This window comes from Tupaia chinensis, unplaced genomic scaffold (genome assembly GCF_000334495.1).
Source record: "Tupaia chinensis unplaced genomic scaffold, TupChi_1.0 Scaffold144346_1, whole genome shotgun sequence".
NCBI lineage: Eukaryota > Metazoa > Chordata > Mammalia > Scandentia > Tupaiidae > Tupaia > Tupaia belangeri.
In genome coordinates this window covers 4625071-4649621 of record NW_006204205.1, presented here as the reverse complement: position 1 = coordinate 4649621, position 24551 = coordinate 4625071, and the positions used below count along the sequence as shown (strand labels likewise).

The window sequence follows — 24551 nt, the reverse complement described above, 5'->3', positions numbered from 1 at the left end:
GCTGGAGTGGGTCTAGGGATTCTCAATGGAGAAGCCAGAAGAGAGCAGTGTGGTTTCAAACAGCAGTACCACCAGGTCCTTGACAGCCTTGTCAGTTTTTGTCTGCCTCAGCCTTTTGCCACAATGGGTGGTCAGGGTCGATCTCCAGGTACTTTGTGGTCATTATATAAGCCTGTTGTAGAACTATCCTGAAGTGCCTGAGCTTTTGTGATCCACTCCATGTTGGCCAGCTGCAGGTGTTAATCACAATGCAATCGCGTGGAGACATGAGTCTGTTAGAGATCGTCACCTTCTCGACCTTCTTACCCACGATTTCTTTCATGAGTTTTCATGATTTCTCAAACTTCACCTTACTCCCCTCCATTTTCTTCTTCTCCTGCTCATTCTCAGGTAACCTCAGCCCCTCGTTGATAACTGAGACCAGGCTCTTCCCATCATATTCCTTCACCTGCGGCATGCAGTACTTGCCATGTACACTACCACACAGCCCCACATCGAGATTTATTCCAAAAAGCAGAGTTGGCAGCCTGTTCTTTGCTCTCATCGGCGATGTAACATATGGACTTCTGTGTCTCCTTCACGTGAGAGATGTATACTCTGACGGGGAATTCATCTCATTTGGGAATTGTGACAGGGCATTGTGAGTGCAGCTGCTCAAAAAAGCATCCCTGTTTAGCAGAGTCCTTACGGAATCTAAGCTTTAGATTTTTAGAGACTGCCTCATAGACTTTCTTGTAGTTCTCTCGCTCTCTTTTTTTTTTTTTTTTCTTGCCAGCTCAGAGAAGAGCTTGAGGTACTTAACGATGTTTTTGCAAATAACTTTAAGGATCTTGCTCTGTTGGAGATGTTTAGGGGTAGGTCCTCAGAATCAACCACACCACAGATAAAGGTGATACTTTGGTATCAATTTATCATAGCTGCGCATGATGAACACATGCCAGACATATAGTTTGATGTTGTTCTTTTTCTTCTTGTTTTCCAAGAGGTCAAAGGGTGCCTGACGAAGGATAAACAGCAATACCCGGAATTCCAACAGATCTACAGAGAAGCGTTTGATTGTCAAGTGGTCTTCTCAGTCATTGGTGAGGCCTTGTAGAATTCTCCATATTCCTCCTAGGTGATCTTATCAGGGTATCTTGTCCAAATGGGCTTGGTCTTGTTCAATTCTTCCTGATTGATATAGTTCTCCTTAATCGTGGTTTTCTTGTTATTATCCTTACTGCTCTTGTCTTCCTCATGTGACTCCAGATTTTCAATCTTGGGTTTCTCATCATCCTTGTCTTCCTCTTCTTTTTCAACTTTCTCTTCCTCTGCTTCACTGTCACTGATTTCCCTGTCTTTTTCCCTGCCCCCCACCCCCCCCAAAAGGGTGATGAGACAGTCCATAAAGTGTAACTTCTTCTTCCTCACTTCTTTAACTCATTTCTCCCTCAAATATTCCATCTAGTCTTCTTTAAGGTGTTACTTTGGTACACCAATGAATGGGCTCACTGTGATCAGCACTCACAGTGAAGGAGCCCCTATCAGAAGACTGTTCATCATCATTGTGCCTTGTGATCACAACTACTTTCTCTGACATTAGGTAGGCAGAATAAAGGCCAACATTAAATTTCCCAGTCATAGAGATGTCTGCACCAACCTAAAGAGCCTCCATAAATGCTTTAGCCTAAGACTTGGCAATGGTTTCCAAGTTATTTATGAGATCAGCCTTCATCATGTCAATGCCTGTGCCCACCAAACTCAAGGTAAATTCCTGAGGGTTGGGGATAATGTCTATTTTCAGTTCTTTACCACTGTCCAACTTGGAAAGATCTGTTAGAATGCCACAGTGAATCTTGTCCAGGGCATCAGAAGCATTAGAGATCAACTACTACAGGAAAATTTCCTTGTTAGAATAGGAGGTATGGATGATCAGAGACATGAGTGGGGCAATTTGTGCCTGAAAGGTGGAAGTTTGTATCTCCTCCTCTCTATCGTGCACTTCCTCAGGCATCCTGAAGGGAAAGATCTGTGAGTTCCAGAGAGCAGGGTGGACCAGGACCATGTCCAACACACATGCAGCACCTAGGCTGTGCAGGGGTGACTCATGAGCATTATTTATTTATTTATTAACATAAAAGATTATGTCATCTACACAGAAAAATAGTTTTATGTCTTCTTTCTTTCAATTTTGGTGCTTTTGTTTGTTTTTGTTGCCTAATTGCTCTGGCTAAGACTTCTAGTACTGTAGAAATAGAAGCGGTGAGAGTGCGTGTCTTTGCCTTGCTCCTGATGTTGGAGAAAAATCTTTGTTTCTACCATTGAGTGTAATGTCAGTTGTGGTTCTTCATGTATGAACTTTATTAGGTTGAGGTAATTGCCTTCTGTTGCTAGTTTGAGAATTCTCAGAAAATAAGTTGAATTTTATGAAATTCTTTTCTGCATATATAGAGATGATTATATGATTTTTGTCCTTCACTGTTAATGTGGTATATCACGTTAACTGATGTTTGTATAATGAACCATCCTTGTGTCCCATGGATAAAGTCATTTGATCATGGTATATGATCCTTTCATGGTGCAATTGAATTTGGCTTACTTGTATTTAGTTGAGGATTTTTGCATCTATGTTTATCAGGGATACTGACCTGTAGTCGTATTTTCTTATAATTTTTTTGTCTTTGGTATGAGGATAAGGCCGGCCTCATAATACAAGTTTTCTCTTCAACTTTTACAGAAGATTTTAAGAAGGATTAGCATTCTTCCTTAAAATATTGATTATGGGTTGGCTCCATTGTCTAGTGATTAAGGGAGTCAAATATTACATGGCAAACGTTATTTGAATCACTGTCCAAGAGGCTTGAAAAACACTCTGAGCATGTGCACGTCCATCTAAAATCCTGATAAGATGGAGAAGCGGAGAAGGGATTGTGACATGAGCACAAACCACTGGCGAGTGCTTTCCCCTCCTTCCTGCCTCTCTGGTGAGTATGTGTACTCTCTGGCAATTAAAAGAAAACATGGGATAGAATTTACCAGTGAAGCATCTGGTCCTGGACATTTTTGTTGTTGTTGAGAGGTTTCTATTTACTTATTCAATATCCTTTCTAGTTACAAGTCCACTCAAATTTTGTGTTTCTGCATGACTCAGTCTTGGTAGGTTGTATGTTTCTAAGAATTTATCCATCTCTTTTAGGTTATCCAGATCATTGTCACATAATTGTTCAGAGTAGTCTATTTCTATTTTTCCGGCATCAGTTGTAAAGCCTCTTCTTTCACTTCCAACTTTATTAATTTTTTTTTTTTTAAATCTAAGCTTGGGGACCAGCAGTTAGCATAATGGCTATGTTGCTGGACTCCCACGTAGTCGAACCGTGGTTCGTGTCCCAGACCCGGTAGCTTAAAACTCACGCCGGGCGCGTGTGCGTGCGTGCCCAAGATCCTGAGAGGAGAGTGGAGGAGAAGGGATTGCGGCATGACCATCCCTCTGGGGGGTGATTTCTCGCTTTCTGTCTCTATGTCTCTCTCTGTCTGTCTGGTGAGCACACGCGCCCTATAGCGAAAAAAATTTCTCAAAAAAAAAAAATCTAAGCTGGAAAACAACAGATCATAACCATAGACATCAGTGTTCCTCACTACCAAATCCGTTTGTGACTAAGCATTTGGATACTAACCAGGGTGCCTTCCCTGGGCTCCAGGAACACAGAATGGGGACATTAGTGTCAGCTGCCCTGTTTTTGTCTCACAGCACTTACTAGAGCTTGATGCAGAGGGACTTGGGCTAATTTTATTAATTTTAGTTTTCTATGTTTTTTCTTGCTTAGTCTAGCTAAAGGTTTGTCAATTCTGTTTATCTTTCCAAATAACCACCTTTCAGTTTTGTTGACTTTTTCTATTGTTTACGCATTTTCTATTTCATTTATTTTTGTTTGTACTTTATTATTTTCTTCCTTCTGTTAACTTCAGGCTTAGTCTGTTCTTTTTCTAGTTCCTTGAGGTATAACATTAGCTTGTTCGAGGGTTTTCTTTTTCGAAGAGAAATTTTTGCCATAAGGTGTGTGAGCTTGCCAGAGAAGGAGAGACAGAAAATGAGAAATCGTTCCCCTGGGGGGATGGCCATGCCACAATCCCTTCTCCTCTATTCTCCTCTTGGGATTTTGGGCATGCATGCACATGTACCTGGTGTGCATTTTAAGCTGCTGGGTCCTGGACTTGAATTGTGGTTGACTATGTGGGAGTACAGCAACATAACCATTACACCATCTGCTGATCCCAAGATCTTTTTTATTTTAAAAATTTTATCAGAGGTTGTGTTCACCAGAGATACATGAAGAAGGGGTGAGAAAGCACCTCCCTCCCTCCATAGGTGATGGTCACATTGCTATCCCTCCTCCGCCATTTGAGATTTCTGGGCAGGCACACATTTTTCAGGCCACTGGGTCTGGGACCTGAACGATACAGTTGGCCATGTGGGATCCAGCCACTTTAACCACCATGTCACAGGCTAGTCCAAGATCATTCTTCTTAGTGTAGTTGTTTATCACAATAAAATTTCCTCTTAGTTCTGCTTTTACTGTATCCTACAAGCTTTAGTGTGCTTGGTTTGTCTCAAGATATTTTGTAATTTCCCTTTTGATTACTTCACTCATTGGTTGTTCAAGAGTATGTTGCTTAATTTCCGCCTATCTGTGGTATTTTTTTCTTTGCCAGAGGGCATATACACTTGCTAGAGAGAGAAACAGAGGGAGAAAACACCCCAGATGGGATGTGGTCACATCGCAATACCTACTCCTTCATCTATCCATCCTGTCAGGATTTGGGACATGAATGTACACAGCTCAGTATGTTTTCAAGCCACTGGGACTGGGATTCAAATCCACAGTCAGTCATGTGGGATCCAGCTCCCTTTACTACTAAGCCATAGGGAAACCCCTTGCATATTTTTCAGTACTCTTTCTGTTATTGATTTCTAGCTTCTTTCCATTATCATCAGAAAACATACTTGTTATGATTTAAATCTTAAATTTCTTAACACCTGTTTTATGGCTAAAATGTGATCTACCTGGAGTGCTCTGTGTGTATAAGAAGAATGTGTTGCCATTGGATAAAATGTTCTGTATATGTCTGTTAGATATATTTGGTTGGTAGTATTGTTCGAGACTACTGTCTCCTTACTGATTTTCTGTTTGCATGTTCTATCTACTCTTTTTTTTTTTTTTTTTTTTTGAGAGAGAGATTTTTGCCATAGGGCGCGTGCGCTCGCCAGACAGACAGAGAGAGACATAGAGACAGAAAGCGAGAAATCACCCCCCAGGGGGGATGGTCACGCCACAATCCCTTCTCCTCCATTCTCCTCTCGGGATCTTGGGCACGCACGCACACGCGCCTGGTGTGAGTTTCGAGCCACCGGGTCCGAGACGCGAACCGCGGTCGACTACATGGGAGTTCAGCGACATAGCCGTTACACTAACTGCTGGTTCCCTGTTCTATCTACTCTTGAGCATGGGATATTGAAGTCTCCTACTATTATTGCATTGTTCTTTGTTTCTCCTTTAAATTATTTTTAAAGAATTATTTTATTTAACTTTATTTATTTATTGTAATTTGACCAGAGCAGGACAGAGTGGGTGAGAAAGAGAGAGAGAGAAAAAAAAAAAAAAACCAAGATGCCTGGTCCAGACTCAAAACCTGGTCAGCCATGTGGGAGTCCAATGACCTTAACCACCATACCACCTGTTGGCCCCTCTCCTTTCAGTTCTCTCCATGTTTGCTTTATATATCTAGGTGCTCTGATGTTGGGTGTATACATAATTGTTGTAGCTTCCTGATGAGTTGATTGTGTTATATTTTGTGCTTCTTGTAACAGTTTTTGAATTAAAGTCTTTATCAGATGTAAATATAGTCCTGTCTGCTTTCAGTTATTATTTGTATGGAATATCCTTTCCTATCTCTTTATTTTCAGTGTATGTATGTCTTTAAATTTAAAATAAATCTTTTATAAACAAGTACATATTTTTCACTCTTTTATCCATTCAGCCATTCTATGTCTTTTTTATTGGGGAGTTTAAGCCACTTAAATTGTTGATAGGAAAAACTGAGTACAGTCATTTTGCTAAATTTTATTTTTCTAACTATTTTTTGCCCCTTTTTCCTCTCTTGCTGTCTTCCTCTTTCATTTAATTTTTAATATGCTTTGATTCTTTTTTTCTTTTGTGTGTCTTCCATAGGGACTTAATGTAAAACCTTATGTAGTCATAAATGTCTATTTTAAGCTGATAATAACTAATTTCAAGCGCATATAAAAATTACATTCTTACTTCTCCCTCTCCTGTTCTTTGTTACTGATGTCACAATTTACTCATTTTACATTGTATATCCATGAACATATTTTTAGTTATATTTTTTAACACTTTTGACATTTACATTACAATCAAAAGTGATTTACACTATGCAGTATTCTGTATTTGTCTATATATTTACCTTTACCAGTGAATTTTATACTTTCATGTTGCTGTAAAGCATCTCATCAGCACTCTGAGATGGACAAGACAGAAGATCAGTCCCTCAGGTACTGCTGCAAAGATTAAAAATGTTGAATGTATTTGTCCTGTTTTCTTTTCCTCCTCCTCTCAGGAAGAAGCTAAGAGCTGGGGATTTCCTCCCGACTACATGGTGTAATGTCAGGGGTAGGGATTTTGATAAAAGGATATTTCAGAATTTCCTACCGACTTACTGCGGTTGGCCTGTGCTTACCCAGGGTGCAGGAGCCCCTCAACTAGTTTCTAGATTTCTCGGAAATGGAATCACTCCAAATATTGCTATTGAGTAGGTGCTTCCATTGCGGGGAGGAAGATTCAGGGCTTCCTAGTACAAGATCTTGCTGACATCAAGCTCATATTTTGTTTAGATCTCTATATGTTTAATGTTAGAAGCTTTCCACAGGAGTCTGGTGATACTTGGTTCTCTGTTCATATTTTAAAAGGGGCCAAAAAATATTAAGTGGAATCCCTGTGGCCCTAGCTGGCTCCACTGTAGGGTGTTCTGGCTGGTCAGTTTAATTGAAGGACTCCTTGGGTCAGTATTTTTAGCTATTTTGATTTGGGCTCCACAGATTCCTGAGAAAAGAATCTCCCATTCTTTGGCTTGGAGATTCAAGTCTGTGCTTAAATATTCTGGAAGGTGACCAGAGAAATGAGTTGTTGGGTTGGAGTGGGAATAATTTCCTCTGCTCTGTGCTCAGCATATTATCTGCAGCAGTCAGCTTTTGCTGTATAGTAAAGAACCTTGAAATTTCAGTGGCATATATTGGAGAGCATGGATTTCTTGCTCCTACATCTATTAGTTGGCTGAAGACCTAGTTGCTTTGATTACAGATCTGCAGATCCATGGGTCAGCTCTCTGCAGTCTGTAGGTTGCCTTTATACTTTCCATTCTAGAGTCTCACCCAGAGGCAAAAGCTAATAAGGATATATTCTCACTATGACAGCAAAAGTGCAAAAGGACAAGCCTAAACTATTTAAGCTCATTTCAAAGCTTTTCTTAAGTTTTGTTCACTGATACCCTATTGCCCAAAGCAAGTCACATGGCTGACACCAAAACCAAAGCGTAGAAAAGTACACTATCCACTATGAGGCTATAGAACGGACATGAGTATGTAATACTGTAACAGGGGAATAGTAATGGGGCTAATATTTCAACATCCCACAGTATCCCTGCTAATAATTGTACTTGGTGTTCTCTAGTCCAAAGTGTCTATTTCAAAACATCCCAAAGGATAAGTACCCAGGCTCCCTTTGAGTAGGAAAGAATTAGCACAACTTTCATGTTTCTGATGTATCTTTTTAGAAGTAGCTCAAATAGCCAACTCGTGAGCTTTCCTGGGATACTATAGTTCAGATGGGCTTGTTTCTAGGATATTGACATTGCTGATTTAAGACTCAGCCTGCTCAGATCTGTTGCATCATACCATCTACTCTCTAACTCTCCAAACCTTATGCTTTTGTATTTCTAATTTTCTTTGACCTTGTGGATTTATGTCCTTAAAAAGAAAGAATTTTCAAAAAGCAAAGAGGCCAGATTTAGTATGGTGATAATTCAGCTCTGCAATGCTGGACCCAGGAAGGTCCCAGGTTTGTGTCCTGAGGCCTACACACCAGGGATGCAATACATGCTTGTGATCCAGGCTGACTGAAACTGTGATTGGACTGCAGCATGAGGATTCTATAGTGGGCACCTGTTTCTCTTTCCTCTCCCATTAAATAAATAAATAAATAAATATTCTTTTAAAAAAGAACAAAACAGAAAAAGTCATTTTCCATTACTGCAGAAAGTTGTAGAGGAAGGTATGTGTTCAATCTGCCATCATTAACTGGAAGCTCTATTTATATGTATAATGAATATATATAAACATTAATTTGTAAAGAAAAATCTGAGCAGGCACTTGGGCTAGTTAATGTTTAAGTTATTCATAAAAATAAAGATAGTCTATAGTTCACTTATTATGCCAGGTGCGTGTGCATTATAGGATACCAGTGTGCTCAGAATCCCAAGAGGAGAATGGAAGAGAAGGGGTTACAGTGTGGCCTTCTCCCCCCCCCAGGGGGGTGGGGTGGGTGTTAATTTTTCACTTTATCTCTCACTATCTTTCTCTGTCTCTCTCTCTCTCTGGTGAGTGCATATGCCCTATGGCAAAAAACTAAAAATAAATAAATAAATAAAAATACTAATAAGCAGATGGGTATCATATGTTTTAAATACATGCTAAGTGATATTTCTTCATCCTTCTCTCATCTGAGTGCTTTTGCCTTTGCCCTACAGTCCTATGTAACTGAGCACGGATCACAATGGGTAGTGGTTAGGGGCAGGAAGCATTAGTGAGGATAAGAAGTATGTCTTCTAGAAAGGAACACTTATTCACTGGAAGATTAGTGACCAAAGGAACAATTTATATAGTGGAGCAATGTAAAGTTAGAAGAATTTTCTCACCTAAATAATCTGATCCTCTGAACAGTTCAGGTGATGGAAAGCTACTTAAACTCTCTTCATAACTCTCATATTCTGAAGAAGAATCAGTGACTGAATAGCTCAGAAGAGAACTGGAAATATGCTGCAAATTTAGTCCTACAGGATAAAAAACAAAAAAGGAAAAATGTTTCAATAAAGAAAATAAGCTTGAAGTCCTAAGAATTCAAATTTGTAGAAATCCACATGCTTAATTGCATACTAAGAATATAAAATTTCTTTCACATACAATTGAAATGCCATAATACTGTAAGCCATTTAAATTTTTATCTTAGAAAATAAGTCTATTTTTTGAAGAATTATTTATTTAATTTCCATTCATTTATTTTTTAATTTGACCAGAGAGAAAGAGAGGGAAAGTGAGAAAGCAAGCCACCAGATCTGGGACTTGAACTGTGGTCAGTCATGTGGGAGCATCCAGCACCTTAACACCACACCACCTGCTGGTCTCAATAATTCTATTTTTTTTTTTTAGAGGATTTTTTTGCTATAGGGTGTGTGTGCTTGCCAGAAAGACAGAGAGAGATAGAGAGAGAGAAAGTGAGAAATCACTCCCCAGGGGTAAGGCCATGCTGCTTTCCCTTCTCTTACATTCTCCTCTCAGGATCTTGGGCATGCATGCACAAGTGCCCGGCGTGAGTTTAAGCCACCAGATCCGGGAATCAAACCACAGTCGACTACATGGGAGTCCAGTGACATAGGCATTATGCCAACTGCTGGTCCCAATAATTCTATTTTTTATGTTAATAAAATACATCATAAATCTCTTCCATTATTTTTTCAAAATTTTAGTTTTATAATTTCCTCCTATACCTTAGCTCAGTTGTGATTCTTGTCAGTGAGTCCGAACATAGACAAATAGATCAAAGAACTGAACAGAGATTACAGAAACAGACTCATACATACATGAACTGACTTTTCAAATTTGCTAGAGATAACGTGCATTCATCAGAGGGAGACAGACAGACGTGTACGTGCACATACACACACACACATGCACATACACAGAAAGTAAAACAGCATCCTTCAGGGTGTTGGCTGTGCCACAATCTTTTTTCCATTCTCTTCTTAGGATTTTGGGTGCATATGCACACTCACCCAGCATGTTTTTCCAGCCACCGGGTCTGGGATATGAACAATGTAGTTGGCCATGTTGGATCCAGCCACCTTAACCAGCAGGCCTTGGATGGCCCAAATAATCAATTTTCAATCAATCTCAATGTAAAGGATATTCAGTGGAGAAAGGATAGTCTTTTATATAAATTGTGCTGGAACAACTAGATACCAATGCAAAATCAAAACAAAAGAGCTGAACTCACACTTTCCATTATATAAAATATTGGGTTGTTGGAAAAGTTGCAACACAGTTTTGCATAGAAAAACAAACAAACAAAAAATCATAACTTTTCTGACAACCCAGTATTAACTCTCTATGCTATAATCAATATATTCACAGTAGAGCCAGGTACCATGAGCTATCTGAGGGGAATTCAAACAATTCAAAGAATAATGGAATTCAAATACGAGTTTATTCTGGAGCAAAATTTTTTTAAAAATCTATGCATAGTTTTTTAATATGCACTTTGCAGTTTTTAAAGAACTTTTGGAAGACCCCGTGTATACATCATCTTTTTACTATAAATTTTTCTTTTTCCTTTAAGGTATTTATTAATCTTTAAATTAATTTTCTAACTAATCACTGTTTGATCTAACTTTTTACAAAAGTATAATTTTTTTTCCACACACTTGAAAACACCAGGTTATTTACCCTTTCATTTTCCTCCCTCCCTCCCTTCTTTCCTCTCTCAGCTATTCATATTCTAGATGGTTTATTTGCAACCAAGTATATTTTCCCTGGAAGACTAAAGGATTTCTCTCTTTATCCTGAGGACTTTTTAATTGTATAATTAATATTGTACTTTGGTGTGAGTCTTTTTTCACTTATTTTGATGGACACAATAAATCTTCACTATTTAAATATGGCTGTCCATATCTCTGTTCATACTGCTCGGAATATGACTCTCAGTACAAAGTTCATGAAAATGCATACTATGAAAAAGTTATGTGTAGATTTCATTTTTTTTTTGGTACCCAAATAAACTTGTATTGCAATTCCATTTTCCATGAACTTTTTGAAGCTTGAACTGTTCATTTTAATTGATCTAAAATTAAAAATGGTTTTTAATTTTTTTTTCTTTCACTGGAGAGGTTTTTGCTATAGGGCACGCACACTTGCCAGAAAGACACAGAGAGACAGAGAGACAGAAAGTGAGAAATCACCCCCCATGGGGGATGGCCACGCCACAATCCCTTCTCCTCCATTCTACTCTCAGTATCTTGGGCATGCACGCACATGCGCCTGGGGTGAGTTTAAGCCACCTGGTCCAGGACTCAAACTGCGGTCGACTACATGGGAGTCTAGTGACATAGCCATTATGCTAACTGCTGGTTTTTAATTTTTAAGATAAATTTCTAGTTTTCCATGTTTAATACTTTATTCTCTGCTTATAATGACTGAAACTACTATTTTTCAGATCTTAGAATTCTTTGACTCATCTTCTATTTTTCTTTTGAAAATAGCTCTTTTATTGAGATAAAATTCACAATGCCATGAAACTCACTCACTCCTTTAAGGTGTACAATTTCCTGGATTGTATACTCATAGTACTGTGCCACCATTATCACTATTTTTACCTTTGACTTTCTCTTTGATGCTTATTCAGTTTTCAGGAATATTTCCATGAACTTATAACCCAATTCTACGAAATTTTTTTCCTATGATTTCATATTTCTATTTGTTAAGGATTCTTTTTTGCTCTAAATGTTACTTTTTTGCAGTATCCTGCACTTGTTTTATGGACACAACATTTTAAAAATCACCCTAAGGGTAATAAAACTATGGCTTTTGCAAAAAATAATTTTTTTTCTATGAGTTCCTTCTCTGCCCCCCCTTGGGGCTCATGAATGTATACAACAAAGTAAGAAAGGCGTGGGGGCTGGGGGGGGCTGGGGACCGGTCATGGCACAATGTTTTCCTCCATTTCTCTATCCTGTCAGGCCTTGGGCACATGCACATGTGCCTGGTGTTTTTTTCCAAGCTGCTAAGGTCAGGATTCCATTCACAGTCCACCATGTGGGATCTGGCTTCCTCTAAATAGCACTGAACTGTTGTACTACAGGAATGGCACATGAAACTAGGCTTTCGAAATTTTTTCTTCTTGCACTATCTGGGTCCTTCAAACTTCTTTTTAGTTATCTTTTATTTTAAACTTTTTCTTCAAATGCTTGATAATTCTTGAGTGTTGAAGAATGATACACTAAAATGGCACCGAGAATATGGCTTAGGAAGAGGTAGTATTTACTGAAGGCTATTTAGACAGTGACTAGGCATCACTGCCACATATATTAGGTCTTCTGGTCAGAAAAATCTCCAAAAGAGGAATCTGCCAACCTCCTAGTTGGGGTGTGTTTGTCTAAGAAGGGTAGGAGTCCAAGGACTTCACCACTAAGTATACAGACTCTCACTCCACTCCCGTCACTGCTAGTTTTCAGTATGGAATCCTTGCCCAAGTGGTACCTAGCATCCCAGAATTTAGTCTTTCTGTTTCAATGTCTCTGGACTACCAAGATGGGAAGAATAGTTGCCCACATGGTGTTAGGGAATAGTTAAAGCATCCACGTGGTACTTTAAAGAATTTCAAAAACGTCATTTTCAACATTATCTATACCCATTTCTTCAGAGATATGCCCGTATTTCCTGAGCCTACTGTCTAAGTCAATTTGCTGCTTAGTTTGTCCCTATTCTAGGTTCCTAAATTACACGCTTTGTTTTGTTTGTTTGCTTGTTTGTTTGGCCTGTTAGGTCAATTATAGTTTATTCACCTGCCTTACAAATTACAAACTTAATACAATGGATTATCTCTTGTCAGCTAAGATCTCGTCTCTGTCTTTTTCCAAGTGTGGCTTCACATCTTTTTTATACCTATGTTGCTATTTTAGTGGGGCTTCAGAAAGGAGAAGTAAACATGTATATTCAATCTTCCACTTTAAATAAAAAATCCTGGATTAACTCTTTCTTTTTTTAGAATTATTTTATTTAACTATCTATCTGTCTATCTATCTATCTATCTATCTATTTATTTATTTATTTATTTTTAATTTGACCAGAGAAGGACAGAGCGAGAGCGAGAGAGAAAGAGGTGAAGTGAGAAAGCAAGCTGTCAGGTCCAGGACTCGGTCCATGGTCGGCTGTCTGCAAGTCCGGTACCCTTAACTACCAGGCTACCTGCCAGCCCCCCTGGATTAATTTTCAACATGTTACAAAGTTGCTGGATTCTGTGATGGAACTGAAACAATTACATGTTAAATAGAATTCTGTGAGCTGCCTGAAACTTAACCAGTTATAATATTTTGTCATGGGCCAAAAGTATTTCAAGTTTCAAACATGGATCAGCAAATTAATTCAGAATACAAGTAGTTCTGTAAATTGGAGCCATTCTAATTTCTATTTCCTTATACTTTAACATGCTAATTTAATAAGCCTAGTAACCAAGGGTATTTCTCATATACTTAAACTATGGTTTTAGAAGATACTTATCACACTTAAATGACTTATTTTCTCAAAATAGAGTACAAGACCCATTCAACAAACATTTGAAACTGTACTATGCTCTGAGCACAGGAGAGGAAGATAAAAGGTTGTGCTAATTCTCAATGGCTTTAAAGTCAAGAGGAAGAGACTAAAACAATTACACTGCTATCTTGAGCCCTATGACAGAAATACACAGAGCAGGGCCAGCAGGTGTCGTGGTGGTTAGGCACTGGAGTTCCCACATGGCTGACCACAATTCAAGTCGTGGACCTTGTGACTTGCTTTCTCCCTTTCTTTCTCTGTCACCCTCTGATGAGCATACATATCCTACTGCAAATTTAAAAATAATAATAAACAAATAAGAGTAAATAAATAATTCTTTTAAAAAAGAAAGAAAGAAATATACAGAGTGCTTCAAGTGTTCAGGAGAAGCTTCCCAGTAGAAATAGCACCTAAATTTATTTTTGAAGAACAAGTAGAAGTTAACTAGGTAATTCGTTCATTCTATTTGGCTATTTACTGAGTTTTTTATTTGATCATATTTTTAGGTTCCAGGGACTAATTACTTTTTATAGCAGCCTGTTACATTATTAATTTAATGGTCTCTTGTCTAATTTAAAATTTTCTGTCCTTTACTCTGGTACCAGTTCTTCTGTTTGCTACATTTGTGGTCTCCTTTCCATAGCACTAGTTTTCTTTAAATGTTTAGCTGTTTCTGGCCACCTTATTCATATCTCTACTTGAAAATTTCTATTTGTATGTCAGTGCATAAAAATGCTGAAAGAGTGGCTTGCTTCTGGAGATTGTGGATGAGAGCTGAGATATTCTGTAAACTTGTGTTCTGGGTGGGGATGTCTTCCTGTATTTTCTGGGTATTGCAGGTTACATGGGGGCGCTGCCTTGTCTGGCCAGTGTCCACATTGGAGGTCTTGTTCAAGTGTGTGTTGTCTGAGATTGAAAAAGAGGATTTGATAAAAATTTACTGTCAGTGGGTAACATGCAGACCAGGATATGAATTCTGTGGAGGTTGATTCTAAGCAGTTGCAGGTTTCACCTTTCTACTCTGGTGAGTTGGTACCTCTCTGGCCACTACCTTCCGCTGCTGCTGCCACCATTGCTGCTGCTTCTGCTCTGATACCTCTGCCAGCGCTGCTCTATCCTCCCTGAGCCAGGGGTTACCTTCAAGGAGCTAACTGAATAGGCAACAAAAAACCTGGGAGGGAGGGGTGAATTTCAGTAGCTAGAAGATCAGCGGCCACTAACTACATTTAAGAACCAGAAAGCGGGACAAGCAGTTAGCGTAATGGCTATGTTGCTGGACTCCCATGTAGTCGACCGCAGTTCAAGTCCCAGACCTGGTGGCTTAAACTCATGCTGGGCGCGTGTGCGTGCGTGCCCGAGATCCTGAGAGGAGAATGGAGAAGGGATTGCAGCATGGCCATCCCCCCTGGGGGGTGATTTCTCACTTTCTATCTCTCTGTCTCTCACTTTCTGGCGAGCGCATGTGCCCTATAGCAAAACCTCTCCAAAAAAACCCCAAAAACAAACAAACAAAACAAACAAACAAACAAAAAAACAGAAAGCAAATGATCTCAGGATTTCTGAATGTCCCAGTACTGAGTAACTCAAATGCGGTGGAAGAGTGGAACGAATGGTACATAGATGACATCAGGTTGTTTCACTTACACACTCACACACTTCTGAACCAGAATCCCCAGTTCAGAGCCATATTACAGATTTACCCTGTAGTGAACGAGCACAAGAATTGTCCACCTTTTTTACTTCTTTTCTCCCTTTGCTATCCTAGTGGCAACCTAGACTCTACTCTGCTTCTCCACTCAGCCCCAACACTGAACCTAAGCAGCCAGTCCCTTAGAGCTCACTTGGCTTGTGAGCGGTTCTCAGGGTCTTACCCGGGCAGCAGGCACTGATAGGTGCTAGTGTTTCTAACACAAGAAGGGGATGAAGAGATAGAGACCAGGTATTTTAAATGTAGTTCTCAATCCATCACCTTGATCATCAGGGCCCCTTCTATTTTATTGATAGTTCTTTGCATTTATTGACCAAGAGTTCAGACTATGTCTGTACTCTGACCTCTGCAGTGGTTTTCCTGTCCTTAATAGATTCATCAACCTGCTTTTAAGAATTCCTTTGCACTTCTGGTGTGCTGATGGCATCCTTTCTTGTTTTCAAAAATAAGTTATTCCAATGTGTAGATGGTTCATAAATTACTATCTCCGGCCCTCCCTTCCATCTGCCTATTTGACACGGCTACTTAGTCATCTTAAAGGAACTCATAACTTATATATTAAAAACTGAATTCATGGCCTTTCTCTCAAATCAGATTTTTTTTTTTCAGTGAATCGCAGTAACTTGTATCCAGGTGCACAAGCCAGAAACAGGAGTCATCTTTGACTCCTCCATCTCCTACATTCTTCATTGGTAAACCTATCAATTTCACTTCCTAAAACAGCCAGCAGATATGCCCACTTCTGTTTCCAGTCTTGCCATCCCAGTACAAAATGTCGTTATTTCTCTCCTACACTATTTCAACAGCTGCCTACTGTCCATTTGAAATCATTCCTAGTATTATTTTACTTAACTTTATTTATTTATTTAAGTTTTAATTTTGACCACAGAGGGACAGAACAAGAGAGCAGCGAAAGTGAGAGTGAGGGAAAGTGAGAAAGCAAGCTGCCAGGTCCAGAACTCAAACAGCAGTCTGCCATGTGGGAGTCCAGTGCCCTTAACCACCACGCCTCCTGCTGGCCCCGATTCCTGCTTCTGTCTATTTTTTTTTATTTTCCCATACAACAACTAAAGTGATTATATTATTCCCTATTTTTAAAAACTTAATGGCTTCCCTAGCTCCAAAAATAAAAGTCAGTATCTGTAACAGACTACAAAGCTACATAAAGCTTCTAACTGGCTGTTCAGTCTTGTCTCATAATCGCATTTCCTCTACTTTCTGTGACTCCAGTCACTCCGGCCTCTTTTCAGTTCCTTGAACACCTATTGAGTAGTCAGAACAGTCATGATGCATTTTTGCATAGAAAAACATAGAAAAAAAAATGTCATGACTTCTCTGAGAACCTGGTAACATTCAGTCCCATGTTAAGCTCTTGGCATATGCTGTTCCCTCTTGCTGTTCTTCAGATCTCAGTTTAATTGTCATCACCTCAGAGAAGCTGTCCATAACCCCTCTTACTAAATGCAATGAATTACACTCAAGTCAAACTCTTTAGTAGCACTTATCACAACTGTAATTTCCTATTTACTGGTGTGTGCTTGAAGGCATTGAGGATGAGGTCTAAAGCATGGCCAGAGGAGACCAAGGGAAAGACGCCTCTTACACCAAGATGGAAGACGAGGAAAGATACAAATGGCTGCTTGTATCTGGAGGAAATTTACATCTGGTACTCTTACCTGATACTAGTCCACTATTGGACGAACTACTTCCAATCAGAGGGTCGTCAGTCACTGATTCCTATGTTAAATAAGAATTAGAGAGAGCCCAAATGATGAGATTGAACGTATTTCTGTTATATCATGTTGATTTGGTTATTTTGAAAATGCAAAACTAATGTCAACTTTATATATAAGTTTCATACATAAAATAGATTCTTTCAGCTTACTGAGCACAGATATAATCTGATATTTATATTAAATCTAAAAATAAATATTAAAATATAATATTATGGCTATATCTAGGGAATCGGTAATGTGAGTCGACTAACTTGTATGAAATAAACCAACAAATGGAAGATAAAGGTGAATGTTTTTCTACTCCCTAGAAGAAAAGGGTTTTATTATCTAAATATAGAGGTAAGTGAATAAATAAAGATTGATGACAGGTAAGTCTAAATTCTAAATTAGACATAAAATTAAAGGAAAATAAACAAATATAGTAATATCTGTTACATATCTGTTACATTAACTTTCTTTAATATGTAATGAATAAATACACACAAAAAATACAAATGGCCAATAACTTGGTAAAGTTTTAACTTCACTATCATTCAAAGGAATGGACAGTGAAACATGCTACTTTTCATTTATAAAATACATACATTTCAAGTCTCAGGTAAGATGGTGCTGATTAGTGAATGTGAATCAAAAACCTTAGACATGATCCAAACTTTGACCACTATAAAGTATTTATCTTAGGTTAACAACTCGAGACACAAAACTGTTTCTGTAGCAGGAAGTCTACCAATACCTACGATGGCAAAACCTTGGAAACCATCTTGATCTCCCTACCAATCTCAAACCATCTCCACTTCCTGCCTGCACTACAGCTGTTAGATGTGGCACAGAGGAGGCCAGATCCCACATGGCTGACCAGGGTTTGAGTCCTGGCCCCCATGGCATGTCATGCATATGCATACCCAGGATTCTGATGGGATGGAGCACTGGAGGCAAAAGGATTACATTAGGTTGTTAGAAAAGTCAGGACACATTTTTGCAAAAGAAAAACATAGAAAAATACATCATGACTTTTCCAATGACCCAATAGCATAATCAGACCCTATTGGAAGGTGCTTTCTGTCTCTCTCTTACGCATAAAATAGCAACTATAAAAACTCTCAACCACAGGAAGACAGTTACACAAATTATAGTATCTACAAGACAAAATACTTTCTTTATCTTTAATTATTTTATTTAACTTTATTTATTATTTTATTTAACCTTATTTACTGTTAACTTTATTTATTTTAAAATTTGACCAGAGAGGAACAGAGTGAGAGAAAGAGAGAGGGAAAGTGAGAAAACAAGCTGGAAGGTCCAGGACTCGAATCGTGGTCAGCCATGTAGACTCCAGCACCCTTAACCACCATACCACCTGCTAGCTCCAAGACAAAATACTTTCTAAAACAATCATACTTTTGGGGGCTGGCAGGTGGCGTGGTGGTTAAGGGCGCTGGACTCACACATGGCCAACCACGGTTCAGGTACTGGACCTGGCAGCTTGCTTTCTCACTGTTTCTCTTTCTCTCTCTCTCTCTCTCTCTCTCTCTCCCTCTCCCTCTCCCTCTCCCTCCTGCTCTGTCCCTCTCTGGTCAAAATAAGTAAATAAATAAATAGAGTTAAATAAAGTTTTGGGAAAAAAATCACACTTTTGAAGACTAATGTGAGGGGGAATATACAATAAAATAACAATGATAATTTTTTAAAGAAATGCATTAAAAAGGAACAGAAATATACAAAAATCAAAGAAACATTTTAAATCTCTCTTTTGGGGAGGGGTTGCCATAGAGGGAAAGTGAGAAATTGTCCTGGGGCCTGGGAGGTTGGGGAATGGCCACACTGCAATTCCTTCTCCTCTCCTGCACAAGTGATTTTGAAGCCACCAGTTCCAGATTTGAACTTCAGTTGGCCATGTGGGAGTCCAGCACCTTAGCTACTATGTCACCTGTTGGACCCTTAAATCTTCTTTTAAAACATAGTATAAATCATCTACAAAGAACACTTTACAATGTAAACATCTGGGGTAACAGTGCTTTTAAAAATGTCTTGGGTTGAAACCTCCCTCGCCAAATACATACTATAGGGGAATAGGTAAGCTCAGGATCTGAAACTTGCTTATCAAATCTAATGCTAATGTCAGATGAGTCACAAGCAATTTTAAAAATCTGAGTTATACAACTTTAAAATTCTGTACAGAACTCATATAAAGTACATCAAGGACTTACATAATATTCTAATGAATGGAAATTAGAATGTTCTATAACATATGTCATCCTTAGTAATAAATCATGTTTCTAGTTGTTAATGGAAATTCAAATAGCAAATGTTAAAATGGACTTAAAATGTTAAAATTCTATCAAACACAAAATTATTAAGAAACTACATATTGGGGACCAGCAGTTAGCATAATGGCTATGTCGTTGGACTCCCACGAAGTTGACCGCGGTTCGAGTCCCAGACCTGGTGGTTTAAACTCATGCTGGGCGCATGTGCGTTCGTGCCCAAGATCCTGAGAGGAGAATGGAGGAGAAGAGATTGCGACGTGGCCATCCCCTCTGGGGGGTGATTTCTTGCTTTCTATCTCTCTGTCTCTCTCTGTCTGGCGAGCGCATGTGCCCTATAGCAAAAACCTCTCCGAAAAAAAAGAAAAAAAGAAACTATATATGTCACACAGAATATTCGGAAGTAATATACATTTTCCCAATACTTGTCAAGGGAAGGAAAAAAATAAAAATGCATGCCTATTGATCTATCTGAATCAGAAACTGAAGGGCCTGTCTAAAAACACACCAGCATTTATAAAAATATGAGAAAGCTACGTACTAACAATTTCTATTGAACAAACACCATTTTATTATTATTATTATTATTATTATTAGAGATTTTTGTTATAGTGAGCATGCACTTGATCGAAAGACAAGAGAGACAGAAGGGAGAAATCACCCCTCCAGTGGGGTTCCCACAACTCAATCCCTTCTCCTCCATTCTCCTCTCTGGATTTTTGGCACACACCCACACAGCCCCTGTGAGGTTTAAGCCAGGGGTCTGAGACTCCCACTCCACGTGGGAGTCCAGCAACGTAGCCATTACGCCATCTACTGGTCTTCCATTTTATTCTTTCATCCAGAGGTGTATCAGGTACTGCTAGACTCTACACTAAGTGTATCCAAGGACTGTAAAAGAAACATACATACACTCACTGAAGCCATCTTCTCATCCTGGGTCTCTTCACTAGCACTATTTTCTTGCAGGCCTCTCTCTCCTGTAACTATCAGCTGAGTGCTAACAAATAAATAACAATTAGTTTGCACCACTTGGACTTGGCTCTCCACTTCCCTTCCCCGTATTGAATTTGTTGTGGGACATTTTTAGGAAGGAGTAAAGACCCGAGTGGATGAATTGCACCAATACTCAAATGATGCTACGAATGTTTTTCTGGAAGCTTTATCTAGCTTGCTTTTTGGTAACTTGGCAAATTTTCTTTTTAAAATAATACATATATTATGTAGTATATATAATATATAAATAATATATAAAAATGTATATATACGTGTATATACACATATGTGTGTGTGTGTGTGTGTGTATTTGACACACATTGTTAAGTCAAATTTCTGGGTCTACGCCCTGACAACAGCAAAAGAGGGTATTCTATTTATTTTCTACGTTCACTCTTAGAATGAGACTACCGGAGAGTAAGTTTCCAGCGAGGCGCTCAGTCTGCGCGGGGCTGTCACGGGAGCCTACGCACCTCGGCGGCCCAGAGCCGCTACCTCCCTGCTTGCTCCGCTCGGCTTTCTCTGCGATCTTCGGCAACCCCTGCGCTTGGCCCTTTTCCTTCCTGCCTGGAGAGGGCGGCACGTTTCAGGGCAACCAACCTGGAGGCCGGCCCACGGGCCTCTGCGGCCCCCACCCGCCCCAGGAGCCGACTCGCATCCGCCCCGCAGGGCAGCACCGCGGGGCTTACGGGGGGGGAGCCTCGGGCGCCCGCCCAGCGGAGCGTCGGCCATTGCGGAGACGCCCGGGTCCGGCGTCGGCGTGACGTTGAGCCTCTGGCCAGCCCGCTTCTTGCGGGTATAAACGTGCAGCGGCCACATAGTCGTCCCAACCCCCCAGGCCTCGGGAGTCGCTGAGCTCTCGGCCGCCTGTCTGGTCGCCCTCCTGAGGGACAGAACTACGGGCGGAGAGAGTGGACGTCCAGCGCGGGGCGCGGAGCAGCGGGACAAGGACGACAGAAACAGAAGCCCTAATACTCGGCGCCGCCCGCCGCGCTCCCGCCTTTTTATCCCAGCAAGGCCGCGCGGAGGCTTCTGGGAGGCAGGGCACCGCGACCGCCGCCCCGCCCTCCTGGAGGCGCCGCGCGTGGATGGAGCGGCCGAGGCCGCAGGCGCAGGGTCCCCTCGGTCCTGCTTGTTGGAAAAAACCGATTCCTCGTTCAGACGGTCACTCTTACTTTTCACTAAGGCTTTAGTCCACGGGCTGGCGCCTGCTACCGATGCCTTGCTGCGCTCTTCTTAACGGCACTGCAAAAGGCCTTAGTAATAGAATTTTGGGTTTCCAAACACAGGGAGTCTGGCTGGGGGTCACTCTCAGTCAATGCAGGAAAGTCAAAGAGGAAGCGACACTCTTTAAGGGGAAAGGAAAGTGTGCCTGAGAAATCAGGTTCACACCCCAGGGCCGCCAACTTATTAGGAGGCTGTAGTCTTGAGAGTCTAATCAAACCTTCAAAGATCTGGGCTGTAGGAGCCTCAGGAACAAGCAGAGTCCCTTAGCTTGCCCCCACGATCCACCTCCTGGACCTCGGGCATCCTTGCGGTCAAGGTGGAAGACTCCACAGTAGCTCCTTTTTTAGTGCTCTGAAGCCGGACTCTTGTGCTCTGTCATCGGGAGAGACATAGGAATGACCCCTGTCCATTCACCCGGGGCGAACCATCTGGCTGCATCTGATAAGCATAGTTTGCACATCACAGTAGTTACCTTTTTATTCTGAAAAATGTTAACAATGAAAAACATTTAAAAGTCCAGTTCATAGATGAATTTATGAAAGATTTTCGATAGGGCAGTGATTATGATAATACCCAGCAGTGCTGGAAGCCGTATGTCCACAACAGTTTGGATCCAGGTTGGCTTGAAAAACATGCCAGGCTTGTGCTTAGGGTGCCCAGGACCTGAAAAGCTACAATGTTAGGAAAAGGGGATTGGTAGCATTTCAATACCCTGTTGAGGATGTTTATTTATTTTTCTCGTGTGTGTGTAAACACTATCATTACAAAAAAAAAAAAATAGAGGATAGGAATTCCTACCTGATTAGATAGGAAGGGGGGGGTCTTCAAAAATTCATGGAAATCCATATTATGAAAAATCGATATGTGGATTTTAAAAAATTTTGCACAAAAATAAATACATTATTTCCACAGGGTGTGTGTACCTGACAGAGAGAGAGAGACAGAACATCCCCCAGTGGGGCATGGTCACACCACAATTTCCATTTGTATATTTCATCAAGATTTGGGGTGCACAAATGTGCCTGGATCTTTTTTTTTTTTTAAGAGATCTTTTTATAGGTCGCGTGTGCTTACCAGAGAGACAGAGATAGAAAGTGAAAAATCAGACACACACACACACACACACACGGGGGCGGGGGGGAATGGCCATGCTGCAATCCCTTCTCCTCCATTCTCTTCTTGGGATACTGGGCGCACATGTGCCTGGTGTGAGTTTCAAGCCGCTGGGTCCACGGTTGACTATCTGGGAGTCCAGCAATGTAACCATTATGCTATCTACTGGTCCTGTTCTTGGACTGTTTTAAAGCTGATGGGACTGGAATTTGAACTGTGGTTGGCCACACAAAGGTCTAAACCGTTGTGCTATGCGGGTGACCCTAATTCCATTTTTGTAAGAATTAAAAAAAATAATTTTAATTTTGTTTATTCATTCATTTATTTTAATGTGACCAGAGAGAGTGAGAGAGAGAGAGAGAGAGAGCAAGCAATCCATCCGGTCTGGGACTTGAACTGTGGTCAGCCATGTGGCCTGTTGGTCCTCCATTTTTGCAAGAACTTTATAAAGCCCCTTCCTTTGAGTTACAGAACCCGTGTTTACTGAATATCTTACTTTGCGATAGGCTCTATAGAAGGTCCTGAGCATACAGAGGTGGATCAAAAATGGTCTTTCAGGCAAGAAGCTCACAGCTTTGCTCCAGTACAAAGCAATTATATTTCAAAATGTTTTCTTTAGCCTCATCTGTAATATGCTAACAGGCAGTCCCAAGTTTACAATCCTGGTCTCTAGGCCCTCTCTCTTCCTTTTGGAGAGAAAAGTTGTGAAAGAACTTGAAGTTTTTAAATGACCTTGGAGAGGTCTGAGCCCTCGAATACCGTAAGCCCAGAAATGGAAGAAACAATGAAAACAAGGTAAACCAAAAGCTGATCTGCCCTTTGATAGCCCTGTTCCCTAGAACTCTCTCATGAAACTGAATTACATTCACTGAAGATGCATCAAGTAAAGATTTATGGGAATTAAAGCATAGAGTTTCAAAATGGGAAATAGACTCCAGTATGATTTGCTTTAGCCAAAAGAGTCCTTAGAGATGATCAGAGATGATCTGGTTGCCCCCTCATTTGGCAGCTGAGGGGGATCAGAGCCTACGGGAAGATAGATGGTTGGCATAAGTGACGTGGAGTTCCTGGCATTCGGCTGATGTGCTTGTCTTCCTTCCTTCCTACCTGACACATGGCTGGGAAAGTAAGGGGAGTAAAGAAAAGAGCTTGAAGCCCTTGGTAGCAAGGGGAGCAGAAGAGGCTGGAAACAGAGTAATGCATTTAAAACTTCACTTAGAGTCAGTCTATAAAAAGGGAAGGAAACGAGTGGCCTACAAAAGAATGAGGTAGGGCAGAGACATCTCAAGCTCAGTCATCTCTCTCCATCCCCAGACTTCCAAACACCAGTGCAAGTAGTCAGCCTTGAACTTCTTCATTTTCTGTTGTACTGCTCCCACACCTGTTCAGCACGGGATGGGCTTTTCCAGGTTTGGAACAGTCATGGAGATTCTAATTCTCAAGGCAAAAGAAATTTCAAATTTCAAATATATTTCTAAGGAAAAAAAGCTTTAAGAAAATAACCAGTTTGGAATTCCCTGGAAGCCAAAGGAAAACTTTCTGAATAATGTTTTCTTATAGAACAACCCGCTGAGCAGCTTTGTTTACGCGCTATCCATAAACTTTAAGAGCCCAACCAAAAACGAGTTTGGTTTTGCTTAAGTCAGCAAGAATGGAATAAATCACAGTGAACGATGAACTGTACCTTCAGATATTGCAGTCTTAATGCTATGCAGCAAATGAAAAAGGGCCAATGGAAATTTTCTTCAATAGCCATTTTTTCTTGAGCATCCACTGTAGGCCAGACCTGCAGTAGGACTAAAGTCTCTACCTACTCACAATCTGAGTTGGGGTGGAGTAGAGGGAACATAAACTGATGTGGGAAGCGTCTAGGG

The 24551-nt window shown here is 40.3% G+C and overlaps 1 protein-coding gene across 1 annotated transcript in view; it reads right to left on the bottom strand.

Moving 5' to 3' along the window:
* MEIKIN (meiotic kinetochore factor) overlaps positions 1–21301 on the bottom strand; it is a 108316-nt gene extending 87015 nt beyond the window's left edge. The window contains exons 1-5 of the mRNA XM_027767652.1: positions 21047–21301; positions 20811–20900; positions 20254–20341; positions 17018–17078; positions 8965–9099 (exon numbers count right to left, since the gene is read on the bottom strand). Of these exons, the coding sequence (XP_027623453.1) occupies positions 8965–9099; positions 17018–17078; positions 20254–20341; positions 20811–20900; positions 21047–21156 (484 nt within the window). The 5' untranslated portion in view covers positions 21157–21301. The remainder of the gene's footprint in view (positions 1–8964; positions 9100–17017; positions 17079–20253; positions 20342–20810; positions 20901–21046) is intronic.
* Positions 21302–24551: the final 3250 nt, after the last annotated feature.